The 27414-nt window shown below is 48.9% G+C and overlaps 1 protein-coding gene across 1 annotated transcript in view; it reads right to left on the reverse strand.

Moving 5' to 3' along the window:
* Window positions 1-5393: 5393 nt before the first annotated feature.
* LOC134030402 (GTPase IMAP family member 6-like) overlaps window positions 5394-27414 on the reverse strand; it is a 67555-nt gene continuing 45534 nt past the window's right edge. The window contains exon 4 of the mRNA XM_062474038.1: window positions 5394-5402. Within this exon, the coding sequence (XP_062330022.1) occupies window positions 5394-5402 (9 nt within the window). The remainder of the gene's footprint in view (window positions 5403-27414) is intronic.

Here is a 27414-nt window from a genome sequence, read left to right on the forward strand (position 1 = left end):
CGTCATAAATCCCACTGACAAAGCCATCGCTTTGTCAGTGGGCTTCATTAAGCTTGTCTCCGAAATCACACCGTGCAGCCAACTGCTTCAACTCTGCAGCAAACTTGCTAACACCCCCATTTTTCTTCTGAGCACATTTTCGAAACCTAAAACGTTCGGCAACGACCAAGGGCTTGGGTTCATAATGTTCCATCAGAATTCTCACGACATCATCAAAAGTTTTGTCTTTTGGCTTCTGTGGTTGGACTAAATTACGTAAAACACAGTATGTTGAAGCACCCATAGCACTTAACAAGGTCGCTACCTTTTTATCCGCGTGAACATCATGTGCATCGATGAAGAGCTCCATTCGCTCGACGTATGCTGACCACTGTTCAACTTCAGGCTTGAACTCGTCCGGTCTTGCATAGTTTGCCATCTTCACGTCACGTCTTCCACTTTACCTCGTCGCCAATTATGTGGTGTATTAATAACGAGACGGTCGTATTACACACGTTGATATTTACTGAGAACTGAAACTCAACACAGCATCCATTAAGGCAGGTAACGTTCAACTGACGTATACATGAGCTTGATCAATCACTAAAGTGATACGATCCAATCAGTACATCACACGGGCCTCCCAGGCTGCAGCAGTAGAATGGATTTTTAGTTTGTAGTCTAGCAAAAAAAAAACACGTACACCAAAGTAGGAAGGAGAAATAGCGGACCAGGCAAGCTTTTATAGAAGTATGAGACGGGAGGGCATGAGGCGGGAGGCTGTAGGCTGCAGCCATATACTCTTGCAATTTACCGAGGTCAGCTTCTCCACCGTGCAGGGCTCTAGTCTAACCTCAAATGGTTGTATTTGGCATTGTTACTGACAATGATCGCTTCCAGCAAACTTCTTTTGAATTAGCCATTTCCCCCTAAATAAATGTCAATCTTATTAATGTTTTTTGGGGGCATTTTTTCAGTTAGCAGATGTTACTGTACTGTTTCAATCGCTATTCTATCGAAAACTGCCGGTGACAACGTTGTTACTTAGAATAGCTTGTTTCAAGGGTGTTCAGCTTGTTTCAAAGGTGGTTCTTAATGAATGAATGCAATATGAGTGGGATAAATGCTTGAAAATATCACTACCGTAGAAGGGAAAAAACTGTGACGTTTAAGTCATATAGGTTAGGTTCATTCTACATAACATTTAGTCATTTAGCAGACGCCCGTATCCAGAGCGACTTACAGTAAGTACAGGGACATGCTACACTTCACTTTTTGTATTTTGAATTGTACATGAGCAGCAACAAATGTAGGCTATGCTTTTAAATCTATGCAATCTTCATAAATAATAAGTAAGCATTTTTATATAAAATATACAGAAATATCAGTTGTAAAAATTACAGTTAATAAACGAATCCATCTTCAACCGATGCAAGCAAGCACACCCTACAATTTCCCCAGAAATTGTACCCTCTCTAGTTAACTTTGTTTTGCTCCTAGATTCAGACATAGCCCTGGTAAATTGTAGAGCTAGCTAACTACTAGACTTCTGCCTGGCATTTTACAACATTATTTATTGATTAAAGAGTTTCTTGATTCAAGAACTTAATGCAAAGATTGTTTTTTATTATGGTGGATTATTAACTTGATCCGTCTTGCTGTGTAATGAGGATTGATCATGTTATATGCGAGTGACACTGAATATTCAGTACAATATGTGCTATTGCTGAGGTCAACCCATTAAATGTGCATTCTGGGAATAAGAGTGACCAAGGTGAATTGTAATAAAATACTTTTCTTAATGTAACGCAAAAGTAACTTAACGCCTTACTCTCTACAGCAAGTAACTAAGTAACGTAACTAGTTACTTTACAAGAAATGTAACTAGTAACTGTAATTAGTTACTTTAAAAAGTAACGTTACCCAACTCTGGAGAAGAGTTAGAAAAAGCAGCAGCTTCCATATACAAATATACTTTTTCTATAACTTTATTTTTTCTCTCCCTACACAAACATAGCCAACAATCTATTACTGTTGTACTTTTGGATTGTGACCCAAATTCCATGTGCTTTACTGTACACAGCTGATTGGCCGCTTCAGGGACGTATGTGTGTGTGCGCAGTGTTGTATAGTAACAAAGTAGAAATACTTTGTTACTGAATACTTCGTTACTGTACTTAAGTCGTTTTTTTGGATATCTGTACTTTACTACTTATATTTCTGTTTACTTTTACTTCGCTACATTTTGCAAAGAAAACTGATACTTTTACTCCGATACATTTCCCCTGAAACCTTTGTTACTCGTTACAAAATCAAATAATCTTTAGAAAAAAATTAATTATGAGAGTGATGAGACTGACGTCGTGGACTGTGGTAGAACACAGACTGCAAGCAGGTTTGGCGAATCAGTGGTCCTAGCGCACGTTAATGCGCTATTGACCATTCGCAAAAGCCCCGCCCCCTTAGTTACTGTTGCTACGTCTTTTGAACTTGTTCATGCACAACACTGTCTGCCAGTGTCAGTGATTCTTTTGGAGTAATATCTCTGCGATATCCTCCAGCTCAAGGCAAAATGGACTGCAATATGCAGTGGAAGGATATATCCAAAACATTAAGATCAACAACAAAGGGGACACAACAATAATCTAAGCAAAAGCATACAGGTCTCAATCAAAAAATGAGAAACCCCACAACCTCTTCATTAAATGCCACCAGCACAACTTTGTAGACTAGTCATGTTCTTTCACCGCTGGGTAAGATCTGCTATATAATATTTCAAGTTAGCTAATAACCTACCAAGATTATTATTATTCTTTATTCCATCTCTGGCGAGGTATCTAGCTAGCTAGCTAGGATGGTGACAATCTAAAGTACAGTACATTAACGTAGCAGTGTGGAGCAAGATAGCTGCTTTTTTATTAACAGCATTTACTTGTACTTTTACTTACAATACTTAAGTACATTTAATATCAGAAAATTACTTTTGATACTTAAGTACAGTAAAGATCAGATACTTTAAGACTTTTACTCAAGTAGTATTCTAAAAGGTTACTTTTACTTGAATAATTTTCCAGTAAGGTATCTTTACTTTTACTCAAGTATGGCTTTTGGGTACTTTATACACAACTGCTGGTAGGTAGGACAAGTGCCTGATCGACTTACAGTAAGTACAGGGACATCCCCCCCAAGGCAAGTAGGGTGAAGTGCCTTGCCCAAGGACACGTCATTTTTCACGGCCAGGAATCAAACCGGCAACCTTCTGATTAATATCCTTATTCCCTAACCGCTCAGCCATCTGACCCCCGAATAGTTTGCCAATTGTTGTTTATTTTATTTTTTTACTTAAGAAAAAATAAACAAAGGTAATGGAGAAAACAAATATACTAAATAATAACAACAATCATTCTCTTAACTTTGAAATATAGCAAGGAATATTTATTCCTGTTGTACTGTCGGCAACCTTTACTTTGATGTCTTGATATCTTGACTCTTACTGAACAACACTTTCTGAGAAATAAGTCCAATTTATTCATTTTGCGATTTAGTGTAAGAATCACAAGTAAATACACATACAAGCATAGAAAGTTACCTACTAATATGTAACAATGTTACAAACCTATTACAACATATGTAATCAAAATAGCTGAGATTTAGCAAATGCTCATTACACGAAAAAAAAAAAAAAAAATCCTGGTATTTCTCTGATGTTTTAGATATACTGTCTGATACAGATATATCTTACATTTCTGCTGTGTTATAACTGAGGCAACAGCCCCATCTAGTGGTCAGTGCAGAGACAAACAGAAACATCTGTTCACTTAATTTATGTTTACTCAAGTAAACACAAGTACATGTCTGTATCTCTGACAGGCTGTGGCTGCTCCGTGGTTGCTACAGTATGTATGTAAGGTTGTATATTTCACTGCAGGTTCAAGGAAAGGAGGGTGTTTGAGGTGAGGGTGCAGTAATACACCATTGCCTGAAGGTGCGATGTAGCTTTTTTTTCAGTGAATTACACAAAAGGTCATAAGAATGTACAAACACTCATCGACAGGTACCATAACATTCCTATTTACTCTATTGTCAGAAATTAATACACATAAAAACAGCCCTAATGTGTACAAAATAATATTACAATGTAAAAGGTTTTATCAAGTAGCAGATATATTTAGCAAGTGCTCACTCCATGAAAAATAGGACATTCCTGGCACATATACACTCACTGGCCACTTTATTAGGTACACCTTGCTAGTATCGTGTTGGACCCCCTTTTGCCTTCAGAACTGCTTAATTCTTTGTGTCATACTTTCAACAAGGTGTTGGAAACATTCCTCAGAGATTTTGGTCCATATTGACATGATAGCATCCGGCAGTTGCTGCAGATTTGTTGGCTGCACATCCATGATGCGAATCTCCTGTTCCACCACAACCCAAAGGTGCTCTATTGGATAGAGATCTGGTGACTGTGGAGGCCAATGGAGTACAGTGAACTCATTGTCATGTTCAAGAAACCAGTTTGAGATGATTTGAGCTTTGTGACATGGTGCATTATCCTGCTGGAAGTAGCCATCAGAAGATGGGTACACTGTGGTCATAGAGGGATGGACATGGTCAGCAACAATACTCAGGTAGGCTGTTGCGTTTAAATGATGCTCAATTAGTACAAAGGGGCCCAAAGTGTGCCAAGACAATATTCCCCACACCATTACACTATAACCCCCAGCCTGAACCATTGATACAAGGAAGGATGGATCCATGTCTTCATGTGGTTTATGTCAAATTCTGACCCTACCATCTGAATGTTGCAGCTGAAATCGAGACTCATCAGACCAAGCCACATTTTCCAATCTTCTATTGTCCAATTTGGGTGAGCCTGTGCAAATTGTAGCCTTGTACAGGAATTGTTTCCTGTTCTTAGTCTTCTGCTGCTGTAGCCCATCTTCTTCAAGGTTCGACGTGTTGTGCGGTCAGAGATGGTATTCTGCATACCTTGGTTGTAACGAGTGGTTATTTGAGTTACTTTCGCCTTTCTATCATCTTCAACCAGTCTGCCCATTCTCCTCTGACATCAACAAGGCATTTTCATCCACACAACCGCCGCTCACTGGATATTTTCTCTTTTTCGGACCATTCTCTGTAAACCCTAGAGGTGGTTGTGCGTGACAATTCCAGTAGATCAGCAGTTTCTGAAATAGACCAGCCTGTCTGGCACCAACAACCATTCCAAGTTCACAGTCACTTAAATCCCTTTTCTTCCCCATTCTGATGCTCAGTTTGAACTTCAGCTAGTTGTCTTGAACACGTCTACATGCCTAAATGCTTTGAGTTGCTGCCATGTGATTGGCTGATTAGCTATTTGTGTTAACAAGCAATTGAACAGGCGTACCTAATAAAGTGGCCAGTGAGTATATACATTAGGTGTACTGCATGAGACAAGCACAGTCATTTTACATTATTATGAGGATTATTACAAGGATTACTGCATGCATGAGTGACATCGGAATACAGTTAACAAAGAAACAAAAACAAAAAAAACATGTTAAATGAAGTTTAAAAGTCCAAAACAATGAGAGTAACAGGAGAGATGGTTTACAATTAATAACAAAACAACATGTAGAAGTTCAGGTTTTGTTATTCATTTTTTAGTTTAGTTTAACATTATTAGTTTAACATTAGTCATCTATAGAGGTTGTTGATCTCTCAGCCAGTTTACTCTTTACATGAAAAACAACTCTAGCTGCTCCTACTGACCCTACAATAGCTCCTACTACGCTTCTTCCAGACAGTCTTGATACTCTTGCTACAGTTACTCTTTCTCCTTCTATATACCTTATTGCTCTTAGAAGTACACCTACTGCTATAGTCACTCCAGTTACTCCTCCTACATCTCCTGCTACAACTACTACACAGGGGCGGTTCTAGGGGAGGGGGGGCGGGGGGGGGGGCAGTGCCCCTGTGACAACAAGCTTGGATCCCGTTTGTGCCCTCCTAAATGTTGAGTCTGAATCGTTAAACACATGGTCTTTTACCTGTTAATGCCTGCAGTGCAGTGTCAAAAACTACATGACAATATCCCATTTTAATGTAATTGGCCCATGTAACCGTACAACAGTACTGGCCCCAGCTTGAACCTCCAAGTTGAAAGGGTCTAGAACCACCACAGTACTACAACTCCTAATACTCCTGCTACAGCTCCTCCTACAACTCCTGCTACAGCTCCTGTTACACCTCCTACAACTCCTGCTACAGCTCCTGTTACTCCTACATCTCCTGCTACAGCTCCTTTTACTCCTCATACATACAGTTCCTACTACAGCTCCTGCTAAAGCTCCTGCTACAGCTCCTGCTACAGCTCCTGCTACAGCTCCTGCTACTCCTCCTACAGCTCCTCCTACAGCTCCTCCTACAGCTCCTGCTGCAGCCCCTGCTACAGCCCCTGCTACTCCTCCTACAGCTCCTGGTACAGCTCCTTTTACTCCTCCTACAGCTCCAGCTACTCCTGCTACAGCTCCTGCTACTCTTCCTACAGCTCCTGCTATACCTCCTCCTACTCCTAATACAGTTGCTCTCACAGCTCCTTTTACTCTTCCTAAAGCTCCTGCTACTCCTGGTACAGCTCCTGCTACGCATCCTACAGCTCCTGCTACAGCTCCTGCGACTCTTCCTACAGCTCCTGCTACTCTTCCTAAAGCTCCTGCTATACCTCCTCTTACTCCTCCTACAGCTGCTGTCATAGCTCCTTTTACTCTTTCTACAGCTCCTGCTACTCTTCCTACAGCTCCAGCTACTCCTGCTACAGCTCCTGCTACTCTTCCTACAGCTATTGCTATACCTCCTCCTGCTCCTTCTACAGCTGCTGTCACAGCTCCTTTTACTCTTTCTACAGCTCCTGCTACTCTTCCTACAGCTCCAGCTACTCCTGCTACAGCTCCTGCTACTCTTCCTACAGCTATTGCTATACCTCCTCCTGCTCCTTCTACAGCTGCTGTCACAGCTCCTTTTACTCTTCCTACAGCTCCTGCTACTCTTCCTACAGCTCCAGCTACTCCTGCTACAGCTCCTGCTACTCTTCCTACAGCTCCTGCTACTCTTCCTACAGCTCCTGCTATACCTCCTCCTACTCCTCCTACAGCTGCTGTCACAGCTCCTTTTACTCTTCCGACAGCTCCTGCTACTCTTCCTACAGCTCCTGTCATACCTCCTCCTACTCTTCCTACAGCTGCTGTCACAGGTCCTTTTACCCTTCCTACAGCTCCAGCTACTCCTCCTACAGCTCCTGCTACTCTTCCTACAGCTGCTGCTACAGCTCCTGCCATAACTCCTCCTAGTCTTTCTACAGCTGCTGTCACAACTCCTTTTACTCCTCTTACAGCTCCTGCTACTCCTCCTACAGCTCCTGCTACAATTCCTACAGCTCCTGCTACAGCTCCTGCCATACCTCCTCTTACTCTTCCTACAGCTGCTGTCACAGGTCCTTTTACTCTTCCTAAAGCTCCAGCTACTCCTGGTACAGCTCCTGCTACTCTTCCTACAGCTCCTGCTACTCTTCCTACAGCTCCAGCTACTCCTGCTACAGCTCCTGATACTCTTCCTACAGCTCCAGCTCCTGCTACTCCTCCTACAGCTCCTGCTACACTTCCTACAGCTCCAGCTCCAGCTACTCTTCCTACAGCTTCTGCTACAGCTCCTGCGACTCTTCCTACAGCTCCTGCTACTCCTCCTACAGCTCCTGCCATACCTCCTCCTACTCTTCCTACAGCTGCTGTCACAACTCCTTTTACTCTTCCTACAGCTCCTGCTACTCTTCCTACAGCTCCAGCTACTCCTGCTACAGCTCCTGCTACTCTTCCTACAGCTTCTGCTATACCTCCTCCTACTCCTCCTACAGCTCCTGCCATACCTCCTCCTACTCTTTCTACAGCTGCTGTCACAACTCCTTTTACTCTTCCTACAGCTCCTGCTACTCCTCTTACAGCTACTGCTACTCTTCCTACAGCTCCAGCTCCTGCTACTCCTCCTACAGCTTCTGCTACTCTTCCTACAGCTCCTGCTACTCCTGTTACAGTTCCTGCTACTCCTCCTACAGCTGCTGTCACAACTCCTTTTACTCTTCCTACAGCTCCTGCTATACCTCCTCCTACTCCTAATACAGTTGCTGTCACAGCTCCTTTTACTCTTCCTACAGCTCCTGCTACTCCTGGTACAGCTCCTGCTACGCTTCCTACAGCTCCTGCTACCCTTCCTACAGCTCCAGCTACTACTGCTACAGCTCCTGCTACTCTTCCTACAGCTATTGCTATACCTCCTCCTGCTCCTTCTACAGCTGCTGTCACAACTCCTTTTACTCTTCCTACAGCTCCAGCTACTCCTGGTACAGCTCCTGCTACTCTTCCTACAGCTCCAGCTGCTGCTACTCTTCCTACAGCTCCTGCTACTCCTGTTACAGTTCCTGCTACTCCTCCTACAGCTGCTGTCACAACTCCTTTTACCCTTCCTACAGCTCCTGCTACTCTTCCTACAGCTCCAGCTACTCCTGCTACAGCTCCTGCTACTCTTCCTACAGCTTCTGCTATACCTCCTCCTACTCCTCCTACAGCTGCTGTCACAACTCCTTTTACTCTTCCTACAGCTCCAGCTGCTGCTACTCTTCCTACAGCTCCTGCTACTCCTGTTACAGTTCCTGCTACTCCTCCTACAGCTGCTGTCACAACTCCTTTTACTCTTCCTACAGCTCCTGCTATACCTCCTCCTACTCCTAATACAGTTGCTGTCACAGCTCCTTTTACTCTTCCTACAGCTCCTGCTACTCCTGGTACAGCTCCTGCTACGCTTCCTACAGCTCCTGCTACCCTTCCTACAGCTCCAGCTACTACTGCTACAGCTCCTGCTACTCTTCCTACAGCTATTGCTATACCTCCTCCTGCTCCTTCTACAGCTGCTGTCACAACTCCTTTTACTCTTCCTACAGCTCCAGCTACTCCTGGTACAGCTCCTGCTACTCTTCCTACAGCTCCAGCTGCTGCTACTCTTCCTACAGCTCCTGCTACTCCTGTTACAGTTCCTGCTACTCCTCCTACAGCTGCTGTCACAACTCCTTTTACCCTTCCTACAGCTCCTGCTACTCTTCCTACAGCTCCAGCTACTCCTGCTACAGCTCCTGCTACTCTTCCTACAGCTTCTGCTATACCTCCTCCTACTCCTCCTACAGCTGCTGTCACAACTCCTTTTACTCTTCCTACAGCTCCAGCTGCTGCTACTCTTCCTACAGCTCCTGCTACTCCTGTTACAGTTCCTGCTACTCCTCCTACAGCTGCTGTCACAACTCCTTTTACTCTTCCTACAGCTCCTGCTACTCTTCCTACAGCTCCAGCTACTCCTGCTACAGCTCCTGCTACTCCACCTACAGCTCTTGCTACTCTTCCTACAGCTACTGCTATAGCTCCTCTTACTCCTCCTACAGCTGCTGTCACAACTCCTTTTACCCTTCCTACAGCTCCTGCTACTCTTCCTACAGCTCCAGCTGCTGCTACTCTTCCTACAGCTCCAGCGACTCCTGCTACAGCTCCTGATACTCCTCCTACAGCTCTTGCCACTCTTCCTACAGCTACTGCTATAGCTCCTCTTACTCCTCCTACAGCTGCTGTCGTAGCTCCTGCTACTCTTCCTACAGCTCCTGCTACTCCTGTTACAGTTCCTGCTACTCCTCCTACAGCTGCTGTCACAACTCCTTTTACTCTTCCTACAGCTCCTGCTACTCTTCCTACAGCTCCTGCTACTCTTCCTACAGCTCCAGCTACTCCTGCTACAACTCCTGATACTCTTCCTACGGCTCCAGCTCCAGCTCCTGCTACTCCTCCTACAGCTCCTGCTACTCTTCCTACAGCTCCAGCTACTCCTGCTACAGCTCCTGCTACTCTTCCTACAGCTTCTGCTATACCTCCTCCTACTCCTCCTACAGCTGCTGTCACAGCTCCTTTTACTCTTCCTACAGCTCCTGCTACTCTTCCTAGAGCTCCTGCTATACCTCCTCCTACTCTTCCTACAGCTGCTGTTACAGCTCCTTTTACTCTTCCTACAGCTCCTGCTACTCCTCCTACAGCTCCTGCCATACCTCCTCCTACTCTTTCTACAGCTGCTGTCACAACTCCTTTTACTCTTCCTACAGCTCCGGCTACTCCTCTAACAGCTACTGCTACTCTTCCTACAGCTCCAGCTCCAGCTCCTGCTACTCCTCCTACAGCTCCTGCTACTCTTCCTACAGCTCCAGCTGCTGCTACTCTTCCTACAGCTCCTGCTACTCCTGTTACAGTTCCTGTTACTCCTCCTACAGCTGCTGTCACAACTCCTTTTACTCTTCCTACAGCTCCTGCTACTCTTCCTACAGATCCAGCTACTCCTGCTACAGCTCCTGCTACTCCACCTACAGCTCTTGCTACTCTTCCTACAGCTACTGCTATAGCTCCTCTTACTCCTCCTACAGCTGCTGTCACAACTCCTTTTACCCTTCCTACAGCTCCTGCTACTCTTCCTACAGCTCCAGCTGCTGCTACTCTTCCTACAGCTCCAGCGACTCCTGCTACAGCTCCTGATACTCCTCCTACAGCTCTTGCTACTCTTCCTACAGCTACTGCTATAGCTCCTCTTACTCCTCCTACAGCTGCTGTCACAACTCCTTTTACCCTTCCTACAGCTCCTGCTACTCTTCCTACAGCTCCAGCTGCTGCTACTCTTCCTACAGCTCCAGCGACTCCTGCTACAGCTCCTGATACTCCTCCTACAGCTCTTGCCACTCTTCCTACAGCTACTGCTATAGCTCCTCTTACTCCTCCTACAGCTGCTGTCGTAGCTCCTGCTACTCTTCCTACAGCTCCTGCTACTCCTGTTACAGTTCTTGCTACTCCTCCTACAGCTGCTGTCACAACTCCTTTTACTCTTCCTACAGCTCCTGCTACTCTTCCTACAGCTCCTGCTACTCTTCCTACAGCTCCAGCTACTCCTGCTACAACTCCTGATACTCTTCCTACGGCTCCAGCTCCAGCTCCTGCTACTCCTCCTACAGCTCCTGCTACTCTTCCTACAGCTCCAGCTACTCCTGCTACAGCTCCTGCTACTCTTCCTACAGCTTCTGCTATACCTCCTCCTACTCCTCCTACAGCTGCTGTCACAGCTCCTTTTACTCTTCCTACTGCTCCTGCTACTCTTCCTAGAGCTCCTGCTATACCTCCTCCTACTCTTCCTACAGCTGCTGTTACAGCTCCTTTTACTCTTCCTACAGCTCCTGCTACTCCTCCTACAGCTCCTGCCATACCTCCTCCTACTCTTTCTACAGCTGCTGTCACAACTCCTTTTACTCTTCCTACAGCTCCGGCTACTCCTCTAACAGCTACTGCTACTCTTCCTACAGCTCCAGCTCCTGCTACTCCTCCTACAGCTCCTGCTACTCTTCCTACAGCTCCAGCTGCTGCTACTCTTCCTACAGCTCCTGCTACTCCTGTTACAGTTCCTGTTACTCCTCCTACAGCTGCTGTCACAACTCCTTTTACTCTTCCTACAGCTCCTGCTACTCTTCCTACAGCTCCAGCTACTCCTGCTACAGCTCCTGCTACTCCACCTACAGCTCTTGCTACTCTTCCTACAGCTACTGCTATAGCTCCTCTTACTCCTCCTACAGCTGCTGTCACAACTCCTTTTACCCTTCCTACAGCTCCTGCTACTCTTCCTACAGCTCCAGCTGCTGCTACTCTTCCTACAGCTCCAGCGACTCCTGCTACAGCTCCTGATACTCCTCCTACAGCTCTTGCCACTCTTCCTACAGCTACTGCTATAGCTCCTCTTACTCCTCCTACAGCTTCTGTCGTAGCTCCTGCTACTCTTCCTACAGCTCCTGCTACTCCTGTTACAGTTCCTGCTACTCCTCCTACAGCTGCTGTCACAACTCCTTTTACTCTTCCTACAGCTCCAGCTGCTGCTACTCTTCCTACAGCTCCTGCTACTCCTGTTACAGTTCCTGTTACTCCTCCTACAGCTGCTGTCACAACTCCTTTTACTCTTCCTACAGCTCCTGCTACTCTTCCTACAGCTCCAGCTACTCCTGCTACAGCTCCTGCTACTCCACCTACAGCTCTTGCTACTCTTCCTACAGCTACTGCTATAGCTCCTCTTACTCGACCTACAGCTGCTGTCACAACTCCTTTTACCCTTCCTACAGCTCCTGCTACTCTTCCTACAGCTCCAGCTGCTGCTACTCTTCCTACAGCTCCAGCGACTCCTGCTACAGCTCCTGATACTCCTCCTACAGCTCTTGCCACTCTTCCTACAGCTACTGCTATAGCTCCTCTTACTCCTCCTACAGCTTCTGTCGTAGCTCCTGCTACTCTTCCTACAGTTCCTGCTACTCCTCCTACAGCTGCTGTCACAACTCCTTTTACTCTTCCTACAGCTCCTGCTACTCTTCCTACAGCTCCTGCTACTCTTCCTACAGCTCCAGCTACTCCTGCTACAGCTCCTGATACTCTTCCTGCAGCTCCAGCTCCAGCTCCTGCTACTCCTCCTACAGCTCCTGCTACTCTTCCTACAGCTCCAGCTACTCCTGCTACAGCTCCTGCTACTCTTCCTACAGCTTCTGCTATACCTCCTCCTGCTCCTTCTACAGCTGCTGTCACAGCTCCTTTTACTCTTCCTACAGCTCCTGCTACTCTTCCTACAGCTCCAGCTACTCCTGCTACAGCTCCTGCTACTCTTCCTACAGCTCCTGCTACTCTTCCTACAGCTCCTGCTATACCTCCTCCTACTCCTCCTACAGCTGCTGTCACAGCTCCTTTTACTCTTCCGACAGCTCCTGCTACTCTTCCTACAGCTCCTGTCATACCTCCTCCTACTCTTCCTACAGCTGCTGTCACAGGTCCTTTTACCCTTCCTACAGCTCCAGCTACTCCTCCTACAGCTCCTGCTACTCTTCCTACAGCTGCTGCTACAGCTCCTGCCATAACTCCTCCTAGTCTTTCTACAGCTGCTGTCACAACTCCTTTTACTCCTCTTACAGCTCCTGCTACTCCTCCTACAGCTCCTGCTACAATTCCTACAGCTCCTGCTACAGCTCCTGCCATACCTCCTCTTACTCTTCCTACAGCTGCTGTCACAGGTCCTTTTACTCTTCCTACAGCTCCAGCTACTCCTGGTACAGCTCCTGCTACTCTTCCTACAGATACAGCTCCTGCTACTCTTCCTACAGCTCCTGCTACTCTTCCTACAGCTCCAGCTACTCCTGCTACAGCTCCTGATACTCTTCCTACAGCTCCAGCTCCTGCTACTCCTCCTACAGCTCCTGCTACACTTCCTACAGCTCCAGCTCCAGCTACTCTTCCTACAGCTTCTGCTACAGCTCCTGCGACTCTTCCTACAGCTCCTGCTACTCCTCCTACAGCTCCTGCCATACCTCCTCCTACTCTTCCTACAGCTGCTGTCACAACTCCTTTTACTCTTCCTACAGCTCCTGCTACTCTTCCTACAGCTCCAGCTACTCCTGCTACAGCTCCTGCTACTCTTCCTACAGCTTCTGCTATACCTCCTCCTACTCCTCCTACAGCTCCTGCCATACCTCCTCCTACTCTTTCTACAGCTGCTGTCACAACTCCTTTTACTCTTCCTACAGCTCCTGCTACTCCGATTACAGCTACTGCTACTCTTCCTACAGCTCCAGCTCCTGCTACTCCTCCTACAGCTTCTGCTACTCTTCCTACAGCTCCTGCTACTCCTGTTACAGTTCCTGCTACTCCTCCTACAGCTGCTGTCACAACTCCTTTTACTCTTCCTACAGCTCCTGCTATACCTCCTCCTACTCCTAATACAGTTGCTGTCACAGCTCCTTTTACTCTTCCTACAGCTCCTGCTACTCCTGGTACAGCTCCTGCTACGCTTCCTACAGCTCCTGCGACTCTTCCTACAGCTCCTGCTACTCTTCCTAAAGCTCCTGCTATACCTCCTCTTACTCCTCCTACAGCTGCTGTCATAGCTCCTGCTACCCTTCCTACAGCTCCAGCTACTACTGCTACAGCTCCTGCTACTCTTCCTACAGCTCCTGCTACTCTTCCTACAGCTATTGCTATACCTCCTCCTGCTCCTTCTACAGCTGCTGTCACAGCTCCTTTTACTCTTTCTACAGCTCCTGCTACTCTTCCTACAGCTCCAGCTACTCCTGGTACAGCTCCTGCTACTCTTCCTACAGCTCCAGCTGCTGCTACTCTTCCTACAGCTCCTGCTACTCCTGTTACAGTTCCTGCTACTCCTCCTACAGCTGCTGTCACAACTCCTTTTACCCTTCCTACAGCTCCTGCTACTCTTCCTACAGCTCCAGCTACTCCTGCTACAGCTCCTGCTACTCTTCCTACAGCTTCTGCTATACCTCCTCCTACTCCTCCTACAGCTGCTGTCACAGCTCCTTTTACTCTTCCTACAGCTCCAGCTGCTGATACTCTTCCTACAGCTCCTGCTACTCCTGTTACAGTTCCTGCTACTCCTCCTACAGCTGCTGTCACAACTCCTTTTACTCTTCCTACAGCTCCTGCTACTCTTCCTACAGCTCCAGCTACTCCTGCTACATTTCCTGCTACTCCACCTACAGCTCTTGCTACTCTTCCTACAGCTACTGCTATAGCTCCTCTTACTCCTCCTACAGCTGCTGTCACAACTCCTTTTACCCTTCCTACAGCTCCTGCTACTCTTCCTACAGCTCCAGCTTCTGCTACTCTTCCTACAGCTCCAGCTACTCCTGCTACAGCTCCTGATACTCCTCCTACAGCTCTTGCCACTCTTCCTACAGCTACTGCTATAGCTCCTCTTACTCCTCCTACAGCTGCTGTCGTAGCTCCTGCTACTCTTCCTACAGCTCCTGCTACTCCTGTTACAGTTCCTGCTACTCCTCCTACAGCTGCTGTCACAACTCCTTTTACTCTTCCTACAGCTCCTGCTACTCTTCCTACAGCTCCTGCTACTCTTCCTACAGCTCCAGCTACTCCTGCTACAACTCCTGATACTCTTCCTACAGCTCCAGCACCAGCTCCTGCTACTCCTCCTACAGCTCCTGCTACTCTTCCTACAGCTCCAGCTACTCCTGCTACAGCTCCTGCTACTCTTCCTACAGCTTCTGCTATACCTCCTCCTACTCCTCCTACAGCTGCTGTCACAGCTCCTTTTACTCTTCCTACAGCTCCTGCTACTCTTCCTAGAGCTCCTGCTATACCTCCTCCTACTCTTCCTACAGCTGCTGTTACAGCTCCTTTTACTCTTCCTACAGCTCCTGCTACTCCTACTACAGCTCCTGCCATACCTCCTCCTACTCTTTCTACAGCTGCTGTCACAACTCCTTTTACTCTTCCTACAGCTCCTGCTACTCCTCTAACAGCTACTGCTACTCTTCCTACAGCTCCAGCTCCAGCTCCTGCTACTCCTCCTACAGCTCCTGCTACTCTTCCTACACCTCCAGCTGCTGCTACTCTTCCTACAGCTCCTGCTACTCCTGTTACAGTTCCTGTTACTCCTCCTACAGCTGCTGTCACAACTCCTTTTACTCTTCCTACAGCTCCTGCTACTCTTCCTACAGCTCCAGCTACTCCTGCTACAGCTCCTGCTACTCCACCTACAGCTCTTGCTACTCTTCCTACAGCTACTGCTATAGCTCCTCTTACTCCTCCTACAGCTGCTGTCACAACTCCTTTTACCCTTCCTACAGCTCCTGCTACTCTTCCTACAGCTCCAGCTGCTGCTACTCTTCCTACAGCTCCAGCGACTCCTGCTACAGCTCCTGATACTCCTCCTACAGCTCTTGCCACTCTTCCTACAGCTACTGCTATAGCTCCTCTTACTCCTCCTACAGCTGCTGTCGTAGCTCCTGCTACTCTTCCTACAGCTCCTGCTACTCCTGTTACAGTTCCTGCTACTCCTCCTACAGCTGCTGTCACAACTCCTTTTACTCTTCCTACAGCTCCTGCTACTCTTCCTACAGCTCCTGCTACTCTTCCTACAGCTCCAGCTACTCCTGCTACAGCTCCTGATACTCTTCCTGCAGCTCCAGCTCCAGCTCCTGCTACTCCTCCTACAGCTCCTGCTACTCTTCCTACAGCTCCAGCTACTCCTGCTACAGCTCCTGCTACTCTTCCTACAGCTTCTGCTATACCTCCTCCTACTCCTCCTACAGCTGCTGTCACAGCTCCTTTTACTCTTCCTACAGCTCCTGCTACTCTTCCTAGAGCTCCTGCTATACCTCCTCCTACTCTTCCTACAGCTGCTGTTACAGCTCCTTTTACTCTTCCTACAGCTCCTGCTACTCCTCCTACAGCTCCTGCCATACCTCCTCCTACTCTTTCTACAGCTGCTGTCACAACTCCTTTTACTCTTCCTACAGCTCCTGCTACTCCTCTAACAGCTATTGCTACTCTTCCTACAGCTCCAGCTCCTGCTACTCCTCCTACAGCTCCTGCTACTCTTCCTACAGCTCCAGCTGCTGCTACTCTTCCAACAGCTCCTGCTACTCCTGTTACAGTTCCTGTTACTCCTCCTACAGCTGCTGTCACAACTCCTTTTACTCTTCCTACAGCTCCTGCTACTCTTCCTACAGCTCCAGCTACTCCTGCTACAGCTCCTGCTACTCTTCCTACAGCTCCTGCCCTTCTTCCTACAGGTACTGCTAAAGCTCCTCTTACTCCTCCTACAGCTGCTGTCGTAGCTCCTGCTACTCTTCCTACAGCTCCTGCAATACCTCCTCTTACTCTTCCTACAGTTGCTGTCACAGGTCCTTTTACTCTTCCTACAGCTCCAGCTACTCCTGGTACAGCTCCTGCTACTCTTCCTACAGCTCCAGCTACTCCTGCTACAGCTCCTGCTACTCTTCCTACAGCTTCTGCTATACCTCCTCCTACAGCTCCTGCCATACCTCCTCCTACTCTTTCTACAGCTGCTGTCACAACTCCTTTTACTCTTCCTACAGCTCCTGCTACTCTTCCTACAGCTCCTGCTACTCCTCTTACAGCTACTGCTACTCTTCCTACAGCTCCAGCTCCTGCTACTCCTCCTACAGCTTCTGCTACTCTTCCTACAGCTCCTGCTACTCCTGTTACAGTTCCTGCTACTCCTAATACAGTTGCTGTCACAGCTCCTTTTACTCTTCCTACAGCTCCTGCTACTCCTGGTACAGCTCCTGCTACGCTTCCTACAGCTCCTGCGACTCTTCCTACAGCTCCTGCTACTCTTCCTAAAGCTCCTGCTATACCTCCTCTTACTCCTCCTACAGCTGCTGTCATAGCTCCTGCTACCCTTCCTACAGCTCCAGCTACTACTGCTACAGCTCCTGCTACTCTTCCTACAGCTCCTGCTACTCTTCCTACAGCTCCTGCTACTCTTCCTACAGCTATTGCTATACCTCCTCCTGCTCCTTCTACAGCTGCTGTCACAGCTCCTTTTACTCTTCCTACAGCTCCTGCTACTCTTCCTACAGCTATTGCTATACCTCCTCCTGCTCCTTCTACAGCTGCTGTCACAGCTCCTTTTACTCTTTCTACAGCTCCTGCTACTCTTCCTACAGCTCCAGCTGCTGCTACTCTTCCTACAGCTCCTGCTACTCCTGTTACAGTTCCTGCTACTCCTCCTACAGCTGCTGTCACAACTCCTTTTACCCTTCCTACAGCTCCTGCTACTCTTCCTACAGCTCCAGCTACTCCTGCTACAGCTCCTGCTACTCTTCCTACAGCTTCTGCTATACCTCCTCCTACTCCTCCTACAGCTGCTGTCACAGCTCCTTTTACTCTTCCTACAGCTCCAGCTGCTGCTACTCTTCCTACAGCTCCTGCTACTCCTGTTACAGTTCCTGCTACTCCTCCTACAGCTGCTGTCACAACTCCTTTTACTCTTCCTACAGCTCCTGCTACTCTTCCTACAGCTCCAGCTACTCCTGCTACAGCTCCTGCTACTCCACCTACAGCTCTTGCTACTCTTCCTACAGCTACTGCTATAGCTCCTCTTACTCCTCCTACAGCTGCTGTCACAACTCCTTTTACCCTTCCTACAGCTCCTGCTACTCTTCCTACAGCTCCAGCTTCTGCTACTCTTCCTACAGCTCCAGCTACTCCTGCTACAGCTCCTGATACTCCTCCTACAGCTCTTGCCACTCTTCCTACAGCTACTGCTATAGCTCCTCTTACTCCTCCTACAGCTGCTGTCGTAGCTCCTGCTACTCTTCCTACAGCTCCTGCTACTCCTGTTACAGTTCCTGCTACTCCTCCTACAGCTGCTGTCACAACTCCTTTTACTCTTCCTACAGCTCCTGCTACTCTTCCTACAGCTCCTGCTACTCTTCCTACAGCTCCAGCTACTCCTGCTACAACTCCTGATACTCTTCCTACAGCTCCAGCTTCTGCTACTCTTCCTACAGCTCCAGCTACTCCTGCTACAGCTCCTGATACTCCTCCTACAGCTCTTGCCACTCTTCCTACAGCTACTGCTATAGCTCCTCTTACTCCTCCTACAGCTGCTGTCGTAGCTCCTGCTACTCTTCCTACAGCTCCTGCTACTCCTGTTACAGTTCCTGCTACTCCTCCTACAGCTGCTGTCACAACTCCTTTTACTCTTCCTACAGCTCCTGCTACTCCTGTTACAGTTCCTGCTACTCCTCCTACAGCTGCTGTCACAACTCCTTTTACCCTTCCTACAGCTCCTGCTACTCTCCCTACAGCTCCAGCTACTCCTGCTACAGCTCCTGCTACTCTTCCTATAGCTTCTGCTATACCTCCTCCTACTCCTCCTACAGCTGCTGTCACAACTCCTTTTACTCTTCCTACAGCTCCAGCTACTCCTGGTACAGCTCCTGCTACTCTTCCTACAGCTCCAGCTGCTGCTACTCTTCCTACAGCTCCTGCTACTCCTGTTACAGTTCCTGCTACTCCTCCTACAGCTGCTGTCACAACTCCTTTTACCCTTCCTACAGCTCCTGCTACTCTTCCTACAGCTCCTGCTACTCCTGTTACAGTTCCTGCTACTCCTCCTACAGCTGCTGTCACAACTCCTTTTACCCTTCCTACAGCTCCTGCTACTCTTCCTACAGCTCCAGCTACTCCTGCTACAGCTCCTGCTACTCTTCCTACAGCTTCTGCTATACCTCCTCCTACTCCTCCTACAGCTGCTGTCACAGCTCCTTTTACTCTTCCTACAGCTCCAGCTGCTGATACTCTTCCTACAGCTCCTGCTACTCCTGTTACAGTTCCTGCTACTCCTCCTACAGCTGCTGTCACAACTCCTTTTACTCTTCCTACAGCTCCTGCTACTCTTCCTACAGCTCCAGCTACTCCTGCTACAGCTCCTGCTACTCCACCTACAGCTCTTGCTACTCTTCCTACAGCTACTGCTATAGCTCCTCTTACTCCTCCTACAGCTGCTGTCACAACTCCTTTTACCCTTCCTACAGCTCCTGCTACTCTTCCTACAGCTCCAGCTTCTGCTACTCTTCCTACAGCTCCAGCTACTCCTGCTACAGCTCCTGATACTCCTCCTACAGCTCTTGCCACTCTTCCTACAGCTACTGCTATAGCTCCTCTTACTCCTCCTACAGCTGCTGTCGTAGCTCCTGCTACTCTTCCTACAGCTCCTGCTACTCCTGTTACAGTTCCTGCTACTCCTCCTACAGCTGCTGTCACAACTCCTTTTACTCTTCCTACAGCTCCTGCTACTCTTCCTACAGCTCCTGCTACTCTTCCTACAGCTCCAGCTACTCCTGCTACAACTCCTGATACTCTTCCTACAGCTCCAGCTTCTGCTACTCTTCCTACAGCTCCAGCTACTCCTGCTACAGCTCCTGATACTCCTCCTACAGCTCTTGCCACTCTTCCTACAGCTACTGCTATAGCTCCTCTTACTCCTCCTACAGCTGCTGTCGTAGCTCCTGCTACTCTTCCTACAGCTTCTGCTACTCCTGTTACAGTTCCTGCTACTCCTCCTACAGCTGCTGTCACAACTCCTTTTACTCTTCCTACAGCTCCTGCTACTCTTCCTACAGCTCCTGCTACTCTTCCTACAGCTCCAGCTACTCCTGCTACAACTCCTGATACTCTTCCTACAGCTCCAGCACCAGCTCCTGCTACTCCTCCTACAGCTCCTGCTACTCTTCCTACAGCTCCAGCTACTCCTGCTACAGCTCCTGCTACTCTTCCTACAGCTTCTGCTATACCTCCTCCTACTCCTCCTACAGCTGCTGTCACAGCTCCTTTTACTCTTCCTACAGCTCCTGCTACTCTTCCTAGAGCTCCTGCTATACCTCCTCCTACTCTTCCTACAGCTGCTGTTACAGCTCCTTTTACTCTTCCTACAGCTCCTGCTACTCCTCCTACAGCTCCTGCCATACCTCCTCCTACTCTTTCTAGAGCTGCTGTCACAACTCCTTTTACTCTTCCTACAGCTCCTGCTACTCCTCTAACAGCTACTGCTACTCTTCCTACAGCTCCAGCTCCAGCTCCTGCTACTCCTCCTACAGCTCCTGCTACTCTTCCTACACCTCCAGCTGCTGCTACTCTTCCTACAGCTCCTGCTACTCCTGTTACAGTTCCTGTTACTCCTCCTACAGCTGCTGTCACAACTCCTTTTACTCTTCCTACAGCTCCTGCTACTCTTCCTACAGCTCCAGCTACTCCTGCTACAGCTCCTGCTACTCCACCTACAGCTCTTGCTACTCTTCCTACAGCTACTGCTATAGCTCCTCTTACTCCTCCTACAGCTGCTGTCACAACTCCTTTTACCCTTCCTACAGCTCCTGCTACTCTTCCTACAGCTCCAGCTGCTGCTACTCTTCCTACAGCTCCAGCGACTCCTGCTACAGCTCCTGATACTCCTCCTACAGCTCTTGCCACTCTTCCTACAGCTACTGCTATAGCTCCTCTTACTCCTCCTACAGCTGCTGTCGTAGCTCCTGCTACTCTTCCTACAGCTCCTGCTACTCCTGTTACAGTTCCTGCTACTCCTCCTACAGCTGCTGTCACAACTCCTTTTACTCTTCCTACAGCTCCTGCTACTCTTCCTACAGCTCCTGCTACTCTTCCTACAGCTCCAGCTACTCCTGCTACAGCTCCTGATACTCTTCCTGCAGCTCCAGCTCCTGCTACTCCTCTTACAGCTCCTGCTACTCTTCCTACAGCTCCAGCTACTCCTGCTACAGCTCCTGCTACTCTTCCTACAGCTTCTGCTATACCTCCTCCTACTCCTCCTACAGCTGCTGTCACAGCTCCTTTTACTCTTCCTACAGCTCCTGCTACTCTTCCTAGAGCTCCTGCTATACCTCCTCCTACTCTTCCTACAGCTGCTGTTACAGCTCCTTTTACTCTTCCTACAGCTCCTGCTACTCCTCCTACAGCTCCTGCCATACCTCCTCCTACTCTTTCTACAGCTGCTGTCACAACTCCTTTTACTCTTCCTACAGCTCCTGCTACTCCTCTAACAGCTATTGCTACTCTTCCTACAGCTCCAGCTCCTGCTACTCCTCCTACAGCTCCTGCTACTCTTCCTACAGCTCCAGCTGCTGCTACTCTTCCAACAGCTCCTGCTACTCCTGTTACAGTTCCTGTTACTCCTCCTACAGCTGCTGTCACAACTCCTTTTACTCTTCCTACAGCTCCTGCTACTCTTCCTACAGCTCCAGCTACTCCTGCTACAGCTCCTGCTACTCCTCCTACAGCTCCTGCCCTTCTTCCTACAGGTACTGCTAAAGCTCCTCTTACTCCTCCTACAGCTGCTGTCGTAGCTCCTGCTACTCTTCCTACAGCTCCTGCAATACCTCCTCTTACTCTTCCTACAGTTGCTGTCACAGGTCCTTTTACTCTTCCTACAGCTCCAGCTACTCCTGGTACAGCTCCTGCTACTCTTCCTACAGCTCCAGCTGCTGCTACTCTTCCTACAGCTCCTGCTACTCCTGTTACAGTTCCTGCTACTCCTCCTACAGCTGCTGTCACAACTCCTTTTACCCTTCCTACAGCTCCTGCTACTCTTCCTACAGCTCCAGCTACTCTTCCTACAGCTCCTGCTACTCCTCCTACAGCTCCTGCCATACCTCCTCCTACTCTTTCTACAGCTGCTGTCACAACTCCTTTTACTCTTCCTACAGCTCCTGCTACTCCTCTAACAGCTACTGCTACTCTTCCTACAGCTCCAGCTCCAGCTCCTGCTACTCCTCCTACAGCTCCTGCTACTCTTCCTACAGCTCCAGCTGCTGCTACTCTTCCTAAAGCTCCTGCTACTCCTATTACAGTTCCTGCTACTCCTCCTACAGCTGCTGTCACAACTCCTTTTACTCTTCCTACAGCTCCTGCTACTCTTCCTACAGCTCCAGCTACTCCTGCTACAGCTCCTGCTACTCCTCCTACAGCTCCTGCTACTCTTCCTACAGGTACTGCTATAGCTCCTCTTACTCCTCCTACAGCTGCTGTCGTCGCTCCTGCTACTCTTCTTACAGCTCCTGCAATACCTCCTTTTACTCTTCCTACAGCTCCAGCTACTCCTGGTACAGCTCCTGCTACTCTTCCTACAGCTCCAGCTGCTGCTACTCTTCCTACAGCTCCTGCTACTCCTGTTACAGTTCCTGCTACTCCTCCTACAGCTGCTGTCACAACTCCTTTTACCCTTCCTACAGCTCCTGCTACTCTTCCTACAGCTCCAGCTACTCCTGCTACAGCTCCTGATACTCCTCCTACAGCTCTTGCTACTCTTCCTACAGCTACTGCTATAGCTCCTCTTACTCCTCCTACAGCTGCTGTCGTAGCTCCTGCTACTCTTCCTACAGCTCCTGCTACTCCTGTTACAGTTCCTGCTACTCCTCCTACAGCTGCTGTCACAACTCCTTTTACTCTTCCTACAGCTCTTGCTACTCTTCCTACAGCTCCAGCTACTCCTGCTACAGCTCCTGCTACTCCACCTACAGCTCTTGCTACTCTTCCTACAGCTACTGCTATAGCTCCTCTTACTCCTCCTACAGCTGCTGTCACAACTCCTTTTAACCTTCCTACAGCTCCTGCTACTCTTCCTACAGCTCCAGCTGCTGCTACTCTTCCTACAGCTCCAGCTACTCCTGCTACAGCTCCTGATACTCCTCCTACAGCTCTTGCCACTCTTCCTACAGCTACTGCTATAGCTCCTCTTACTCCTCCTACAGCTGCTGTCGTAGCTCCTGCTACTCTTCCTACAGCCCCTGCTACTCCTGTTACAGTTCCTGCTACTCCTCCTACAGCTGCTGTCACAACTCCTTTTACTCTTCCTACAGCTCCTGCTACTCTTCCTACAGCTCCTGCTACTCTTCCTACAGCTCCAGCTACTCCTGCTACAGCTCCTGATACTCTTCCTACAGCTCCAGCTCCAGCTCCTGCTACTCCTCCTACAGCTCCTGCTACACTTCCTACAGCTCCTGCCATACCTCCTCCTACTCTTCCTACAGCTGCTGTCACAACTCCTTTAACTCTTCCTACAGCTCCTGCTACTCTTCCTACAGCTCCAGCTACTCCTGCTACAGCTCCTGCTACTCTTCCTACAGCTTCTGCTATACCTCCTCCTACTCCTCCTACAGCTGCTGTCACAGCTCCTTTTACTCTTCCTACAGCTGCTGCTACTCTTCCTAGAGCTCCTGCTATACCTCCTCCTACTCTTCCTACAGCTGCTGTTACAGCTCCTTTTACTCTTCCTACAGCTCCTGCTACTCCTCCTACAGCTCCTGCCATACCTCCTCCTACTCTTTCTACAGCTGCTGTCACAACTCCTTTTACTCTTCCTACAGCTCCTGCTACTCCTCTAACAGCTACTGCTACTCTTCCTACAGCTCCAGCTCCTGCTACTCCTCCTACAGCTCCTGCTACTCTTCCTACAGCTCCAGCTGCTGCTACTCTTCCTACAGATCCTGCTACTCCTGTTACAGTTCCTGTTACTCCTCCTACAGCTGCTGTCACAACTCCTTTTACTCTTCCTACAGCTCCTGCTACTCTTCCTACAGCTCCAGCTACTCCTGCTACAGCTCCTGCTACTCCTCCTACAGCTCCTGCCCTTCTTCCTACAGGTACTGCTAAAGCTCCTCTTACTCCTCCTACAGCTGCTGTCGTAGCTCCTGCTACTCTTCCTACAGCTCCTGCAATACCTCCTCTTACTCTTCCTACAGTTGCTGTCACAGGTCCTTTTACTCTTCCTACAGCTCCAGCTACTCCTGGTACAGCTCCTGCTACTCTTCCTACAGCTCCAGCTGCTGCTACTCTTCCTACAGCTCCTGCTACTCCTGTTACAGTTCCTGCTACTCCTCCTACAGCTGCTCTCACAACTCCTTTTACCCTTCCTACAGCTCCTGCTACTCCTCCTACAGATCCTGCCATACCTCCTCCTACTCTTTCTACAGCTGCTGTCACAACTCCTTTTACTCTTCCTACAGCTCCTGCTACTCCTCTAACAGCTACTGCTACTCTTCCTACAGCTCCAGCTCCAGCTCCTGCTACTCCTCCTACAGCTCCTGCTACTCTTCCTACAGCTCCAGCTGCTGCTACTCTTCCTACAGCTCCTGCTACTCCTGTTACAGTTCCTGCTACTCCTCCTACAGCTGCTGTCACAACTCCTTTTACCCTTCCTACAGCTCCTGCTACTCTTCCTACAGCTCCAGCTACTCCTGCTACAGCTCCTGCTACTCCTCCTACAGCTCTTGCCACTCTTCCTACAGCTACTGCTATAGCTCCTCTTACTCCTCCTACAGCTGCTGTCGTAGCTCCTGCTACTCTTCCTACAGCTCCTGCCATACCTCCTCTTACTCTTCCTACAGTTGCTGTCACAGGTCCTTTTACTCTTCCTACAGCTCCTGCTACTCCTCCTACAGCTCCTGCCATACCTCCTCCTACTCTTTCTACAGCTGCTGTCACAACTCCTTTTACTCTTCCTACAGCTCCTGCTACTCTTCCTACAGCTCCAGCTACTCCTGCTACAGCTCCTGCTACTCCACCTACAGCTCTTGCTACTCTTCCTACAGGTACTGCTATAGCTCCTCTTACTCCTCCTACAGCTGCTGTCGTAGCTCCTGCTACTCTTCCTACAGCTCCTGCCATACCTCCTCTTACTCTTCCTACAGCTGCTGTCACAGGTCCTTTTACTCTTCCTACAGCTCCAGCTACTCCTGGTACAGCTTCTGCTACTCTTCCTACAGCTCCAGCTCCAGCTCCTGCTACTCCTCCTACAGCTCCTGCCATACCTCCTCCTACTCTTTTTACAGCTGCTGTCACAACTCCTTTTACTCTTCCTACAGCTCCTGCTATTCCTCTTACAGCTACTGCTACTCTTCCTACAGCTCCAGCTCCTGCTACTCCTCCTACAGCTCCTGCTACTCTTCCTACAGCTCCAGCTGCTGCTACTCTTCCTACAGCTCCTGCTACTCCTGTTACAGTTCCTGCTACTCCTCCTACAGCTGCTGTCACAACTCCTTTTACCCTTCCTACAGCTCCTGCTACTCTTCCTACAGCTCCAGCTACTCCTGCTAAAGCTCCTGCTACTCCTCCTACAGCTCTTGCCACTCTTCCTACAGCTACTGCTATAGCTCCTCTTACTCCTCCTACAGCTGCTGTCGTAGCTCCTGCTACTCTTCCTACAGCTCCTGCCATACCTCCTCTTACTATTCCTACAGTTGCTGTCACAGGTCCTTTTACTCTTCCTACAGCTCCTGCTACTCCTCCTACAGCTCCTGCCATACCTCCTCCTACTCTTTCTACAGCTGCTGTCACAACTCCTTTTACTCTTCCTACAGCTCCTGCTATTCTTCCTACAGCTCCTGCTACTCCTGCTACAGCTCCTGCTACTCCACCTACAGCTCTTGCTACTCTTCCTACAGGTACTGCTATAGCTCCTCTGACTCCTCCTACAGCTGCTGTCGTAGCTCCTGCTACTCTTCCTACAGCTCCTGCCATACCTCCTCTTACTCTTCCTACAGCTGCTGTCACAGGTCCTTTTGCTCTTCCTACAGCTCCAGCTACTCCTGGTACAGCTTCTGCTACTCTTCCTACAGCTCCAGCTCCAGCTCCTGCTACTCCTCCTACAGCTCCTGCCATACCTCCTCCTACTCTTTCTACAGCTGCTGTCACAACTCCTTTTACTCTTCCTACAGCTCCTGCTATTCCTCTTACAGCTACTGCTACTCTTCCTACAGCTCCAGCTCCTGCTACTCCTCCTACAGCTCCTGCTACTCTTCCTACAGCTCCAGCTGCTGCTACCCTTCCTACAGCTTCTGCTACTCCTCCTACAGCTGCTGTCGTAGCTCCTGCTACTCTTCCTACAGCTCCTGCCATACCTCCTCTTACTATTCCTACAGTTGCTGTCACAGGTCCTTTTACTCTTCCTACAGCTCCTGCTACTCCTCCTACAGCTCCTGCCATAGCTCCTCCTACTCTTTCTAGAGCTGCTGTCACAACTCCTTTTACTCTTCCTACAGCTCCTGCTATTCTTCCTACAGCTCCAGCTACTCCTGCTACAGCTCCTGCTACTCCACCTACAGCTCTTGCTACTCTTCCTACAGGTACTGCTATAGCTCCTCTGACTCTTCCTACAGCTCCTGCCATACCTCCTCTTACTCTTCCTACAGCTGCTGTCACAGGTCCTTTTACTCTTCCTACAGCTCCAGCTACTCCTGGTACAGCTTCTGCTACTCTTCCTACAGCTCCAGCTCCAGCTCCTGCTACTCCTCCTACAGCTCCTGCCATACCTCCTCCTACTCTTTCTACAGCTGCTGTCACAACTCCTTTTACTCTTCCTACAGCTCCTGCTATTCCTCTTACAGCTACTGCTACTCCTCCTACAGCTCCTGCTACTCTTCCTACAGCTCCAGCTGCTGCTACCCTTCCTACAGCTTCTGCTACTCCTGTTACAGTTCCTGCTACTCCTCCTACAGCTGAAGTCACAACTCCTTTTACCCTTCCTACAGCTCCTGCTACTCTTCCTACAGCTCCAGCGACTCCTGCTACAGCTCCTGATACTCCTCCTACAGCTCTTGCCACTCTTCCTACAGCTACTGCTATAGCTCCTCTTACTCCTCCTACAGCTGCTGTCGTAGCTCCTGCTACTCTTTCTACAGCTCCTGCTACTCCTGTTACAGTTCCTGCTACTCCTCCTACAGCTGCTGTCACAACTCCTTTTACTCTTCCTACAGCTCCTGCTACTCTTCCTACAGCTCCTGCTACTCTTCCTACAGCTCCAGCTACTCCTGCTACAGCTCCTGATACTCTTCCTACAGCTCCAGCTCCAGCTCCTGCTACTCCTCCTACAGCTCCTGCTACTCTTCCTACAGCTCCAGCTACTCCTGCTACAGCTCCTGCTACTCTTCCTACAGCTTCTGCTATACCTCCTCCTACTCCTCCTACAGCTGCTGTCACAGCTCCTTTTACTCTTCCTACAGCTCCTGCTACT

The sequence above is a fragment of the Osmerus eperlanus genome, chromosome 1 (genome assembly GCF_963692335.1).
Source record: "Osmerus eperlanus chromosome 1, fOsmEpe2.1, whole genome shotgun sequence".
Taxonomy (NCBI): Eukaryota; Metazoa; Chordata; class Actinopteri; order Osmeriformes; family Osmeridae; genus Osmerus; species Osmerus eperlanus.